The sequence below is a fragment of the Arachis ipaensis genome, chromosome B04, assembly GCF_000816755.2.
Source record: "Arachis ipaensis cultivar K30076 chromosome B04, Araip1.1, whole genome shotgun sequence".
Lineage (NCBI taxonomy): Eukaryota > Viridiplantae > Streptophyta > Magnoliopsida > Fabales > Fabaceae > Arachis > Arachis ipaensis.
Genome location: NC_029788.2, coordinates 41,324,645 through 41,329,666, shown reverse-complemented (window position 1 = coordinate 41,329,666; position 5,022 = coordinate 41,324,645). Strand labels below are relative to the sequence as shown.

Here is a 5,022-nt window from a genome sequence, read left to right as displayed (position 1 = left end):
AAGAATACTAGAAAACCCGTAAAAGTGTTTACCTATGTCCAACAAGAGTTTTTATTCAAGTGAAATTCAGATTCCCACTATTCTCAAGAATTATAATTTAGTTTGAATTCCCCAAAATTCTAGACACAGTATTCTAGGCCATATGCCATACAGGATTGAGATATTGGTAGTGAAAGGGATGAACTGAAGAGATCTGGGTTCTAGAATAGTGAAGAATGGCCATAAGTGCGTTGTTCAACTTGCCATAGATGAAATATTTTTCATAGCAAAAAAAAAAAAAGATCACTCTTAAGCTAAGCCAAATTTGGGCAAGTCTAATAGTATCTATCCAAGGTGTTAAACTCAAAGAAAATAAACTGAGGTGCATAAGAAATTGTTTATACAACTGCAACATATACAAGATCTTCCTTTGCTACATTATTTTCTAAAGAACTTGCATATAACCATGAATACATTTTTATATATGCATTTCGTATCTGCCAAATTGGATTGCCTAGATACCTTATATATTGTCATTTGAAGCTGCTTTTTATCAATTATGCATTAGAACAATTACAAGATTGTGAAATCTTAGTATCTTTACTGTCGATCAAAAAAAATATTAGAGTCAGAGGAAATTCTAGTATTGAATATAACATGGCACTTGTTAAGCTGTTTCACCAGATGAAGCATTATGTCATGTTTATGGTTTTGAAATATTTGGTTCTAATGAATTTCTTGATATTTGTAATGATGTTAGTGAAGCCATCAAGATGTTTCGTTTTAAAACGGACTAAAATGATCGTATTGTTTCTCATTTCTCAGCAAGTTCAAGGACATTTATGACGAAGAATATTTTATCAGCACCTTGAAAAATGATGTACGAATAGTTGACAGGATTCCCGAGTACCTAATGGAAAGATTTGGCAGCAATATGTCAAATGTCCACAATTTCAGGATCAAGGCATGGTCATCTATTCAATATTACAAAGATGTGGTACTTCCAAAGTTACTCGAGGAAAAGTAAGTATATGTGTTTATATAAATGACTTTGTTGTTGCTATTGATCTCTAATTGTTATTGGTTAAATAGTTGGGAATAATTGATATACTTTTCTGTGGTATATGGGAAGAGAAAGAAAGGAATAGAAATGTTGTGTGCTGTGGCTTGAATTTAGCTTTATTGACATGCTAGGTTTGTCTCTAATGTAAAGATTATTCTTGCTGGGAATATGTGCTTAGCTGTATCTGAGGGGTTTCACATGTATACCTGTAGTGTTCTGGGCAAAGTACTGTTTGTGTTTTCTTTTTGGGAGGATTAAGAATTCCTGATCCTCCTCTAATGCTTGATACCCCATCTTATAAAATCAATTTTCTGTTGAAGATACTTTTAGGCCTTTATGTTTGGGCAAAGTTGGTGAATCTTAATCATTAAATTTTTTTTTTTTTTTTTTGATAGTCTTTATCATTAAATGCATTATTTACCTTCTTGCCGGTCAAACTTTTGGATTAGTGACAAACAAAACTCAATCCCATGAAGAGAACACAGCTTATACAACTATTATGTTGGAGAATGTCATCCCATATTCCAATATGACTATATGGTCTGTGTTTACTCCTAATGGGACATAATAGATGGTTACTTTTTTTTGGTCCAATAAATGGGAAATTTATTATCAAATATATTTACTAGCTTCAGTGTTGACATAAGGGAGATGGAATATTCAGTGTGGTACTGAATTCTGTTTTATTCATGCAGGGTTATCAGGATTTCACCATTTGCAAATAGATTGTCATTTGATGCTCCTCCAGCAGTCCAACGCCTTAGATGCTTAGCGAACTACGAAGCTTTACGGTTTTCAAATCCTTTATTGACCATTGGTGAATCCTTGGTTGAAAGAATGAGAAAACGCAGTGCTATCAATGGTGGCAAATATGTCTCTGTACATCTTCGTTTTGAAGAGGTTAGATTTCATCAAATGATGAGCATCTGATAAGCTTGATGTTAAGATATTTATATGGCAAATATGTTAAGCTTTGCTGCAACTGCTGTCCCATGGTTTTCCATGTACAGGATATGGTCGCTTTCTCGTGTTGTGTTTTTGATGGTGGAGAACAGGAGAGAGAAGACATGATTGCAGCAAGAGAAAGAGGTTGGAAAGGGAAGTTTACAAAACCTGGACGAGTTATTCGTCCTGGAGCCATCCGGATCAATGGGAAGTGTCCCCTCACTCCATTAGAGGTACTAATCTCCTTGAGCCATTTCTGTTATAAGAGGAAGAATATCCAAGGAATGCATGTCTAGTTATGATGAATTTATGAAGAAAAATAACGAAAATTCTGTTTTCATTTCTTATTATCACTTGTTTTCCTTCACAAAATCTTAAAAACAGAGAACATTAGAACAAAAACAGAAAATGAAAACACAAATCAATAGGCTGTAGAAATTTGTTTGGTAAGATTCTCTGTAAACAATAATTTTTTGTTGGTTATTCCCTTAACTGCATTTGTTGTTATTATATATTCTTCCATGTCTTCAGGTTGGCCTGATGCTGAGAGGAATGGGATTCACAAAGAACACTTCTATCTTTTTGGCATCTGGAAAGATATATAATGCCGAAAAAACAATGGCTCCATTACTTGAAATGTTCCCTAATTTGCACACTAAGGAAACTCTTGCAACAGAAGAGGAACTTGCTCCATTTAAGGTACAGATTAGTACTCTACCATAATTGTCCACTACATGATCAGGATTGATTTATTGCCATGATTTTGACTTGAGTTGCTTCTTCCAGAATTATTCTTCCAGGATGGCTGCCATAGATTACACTGTTTGTCTTCATAGTGAGGCGTTTGTCACGACTCAGGGTGGTAACTTCCCTCATTTTCTGCTGGGCCACAGAAGATACTTGTATGGTGGACATGCTAAGACAATTAAACCTGATAAACGGAAGTTAGCATTGCTGTTTGATAATCCCAATATAGGGTATGTATAACATGCGTATTTTTGTTTATTTTTTATTGCCTATAATAATAGCCATGGGCTCCTAGTAAAAGTTAATTTGTCATAATTGACGGTAATTATAGTTATACTTTCATGATTAGTAATTATAGTTAACTTAAATTTCTCTCCAGATGGAAGAGTTTCAAGCGTCAACTGCTGAACATGAGAGCCAATAGTGATTCCAAGGGAGTTGAGATCAAGAGACCGAATGACTCAATCTATAGCTTCCCATGCCCAGATTGCATGTGCCATGCCAACAAAACTGACAACTCAAGATCTTCATCAGCCGCTTGATCTAATCAGGAATGATGGGCGTTTCCATTAACCCTATAATTTTGTGTGAGCATGCCTTGCTGCTGACCGCGTTTCTGGTATTGTGATTATTTCATTCTTTCCCCTTTCCATTCAGTGAGAGGGCATACACTCCATTTTCGGAGCCTAAAAGGATTTTGTTGGAAGTACCATTGACCAAATTGTATTTTTGGATTGAGTTTTCCAAGGGAGTGGCATCTTTTTTGCACATGATGCCAGTACAGCACAGCACAGTACAGAATCGAACCCCGTTCCGTTGCTTGAACGGGTCAAGTTTCGGAACCTGTCCCAAGAACATTGGCTAATCTATGTCGTCATTTATGAATTTGCAGCTACTTTATTGGACTAGCCAGTTCCAAAGAATCAAAAGAACAAACCCCAAGTTCCTTCAGTTCACACGATAGCTTGTACATTACCTCGAGTATGCATGTGTTTTAAGGCTTAACAACCAAATAGCTCTTTGTACATTTAACAAAATTCAGGGTCCTTAGTATCATTTCTTTTTTCTTGTGTTGTTTCCTTTCCCCTCATATTGAGAGGGCTTTCATTGTTTTAGTGAGAGCACATTCGTTATTCTTTTACATTGGTGCCCACATTGTTGTAGTGATGATTCCAGTGGATGTAATTAGCTCACCATTTATGATTAGAAATTGCGAAACTTTGGTTAATCAGGGTTGAATTGATAGAATTAATCATTGTTAATATGAGTTCTATTGATTTTGATTTTTTTCAAAGTTTTGCTTCAACCTTAGGACCTGGTATTGGAAAAATTGCATGACTTGATTTGTGAAATTCTGCCTTAACAATTGGGATGAAAACTATATACAAGAAATTGGACTTCTCTTTTAAGGCTTGTTTCGTTTAAGTTTTCATCGTTTATTTTTAGTTTTTGATCTCTTTAAAATTCTATGAAGAATAAAAAGAAAAAGTAATGAAAATCATAAAGCTTATTTTATGTTCTTAATTCTAAGTTTTCTATGGTACCCATTTTGAGTATCTCTCCTGGCCTCTCTTCATTTATTAAGGCTCCTAGTGAAGTAACCACTAGAATGTATTCTTGTGCTTTTTGACACACTAATTCTTAGTATTTGTGTTATCGAAATGCACATTTTTTGGATAATTTCTGTAAGTTTTAAAAATATTAGAATGTTAACATGGAGGTAGATATTGCACATGCAAATTGATATGCTAACTCGTACTTTTGGATATTTAGGCACTTAGCTACTAACTCTTACTTTTGCTTTATAGCTGATATGTCCTATTATTTATTGGTTCATCCGTTCATGTCTACATATATTTGCCACAGCTAATAAAGTTATCAGAGACAATCAATAACAACAATGTGAGCTCGTGAATTATGTTATTTTCCCGTGTATGTGCAGCCTTGTTTAGGTGACTAGGTTAATATAACAATAATGAGAAAAGTGATTTGATTAAAAGTCCGTTTGAAAAACTTCAAAAGTTATTTTTTAGGGCTTTTGATTTATAAAAAGTCTATTAATATTGTTTTATAATAATATTGTTTGGTACAATTTTTTTAATATACTTTTAATTTTTTGAAAGTTTGTTTAAGTACTTTTGAAGAAGCTTTTCTCTTTTTCAAAAATTATTTTATCATTCTTATTTATTAAAATAACTTTAAAACAAGTATTTTTATAATAAAAATTCAAATATACAAAAATTTATTTATAAGCTGCTTTTAATACAAGTCCTTATGTTTTAAGTTCT

The 5,022-nt window shown here is 33.7% G+C and overlaps 1 protein-coding gene across 2 annotated transcripts in view; it reads left to right on the top strand.

The window, feature by feature from the left end:
- The window catches only part of LOC107639256 (uncharacterized protein At1g04910), a 6,590-nt gene extending 2,594 nt beyond the window's left edge, over positions 1-3,996 (top strand). For both annotated transcript variants that reach the window (XM_016342735.2, XM_021121131.1), the window contains exons 5-10: positions 805-1,002; positions 1,738-1,942; positions 2,053-2,220; positions 2,519-2,686; positions 2,774-2,964; positions 3,114-3,996. In XM_016342735.2, coding sequence (XP_016198221.1) covers positions 805-1,002; positions 1,738-1,942; positions 2,053-2,220; positions 2,519-2,686; positions 2,774-2,964; positions 3,114-3,276 — 1,093 coding nt within the window. In that variant the 3' untranslated portion in view covers positions 3,277-3,996. The remainder of the gene's footprint in view (positions 1-804; positions 1,003-1,737; positions 1,943-2,052; positions 2,221-2,518; positions 2,687-2,773; positions 2,965-3,113) is intronic.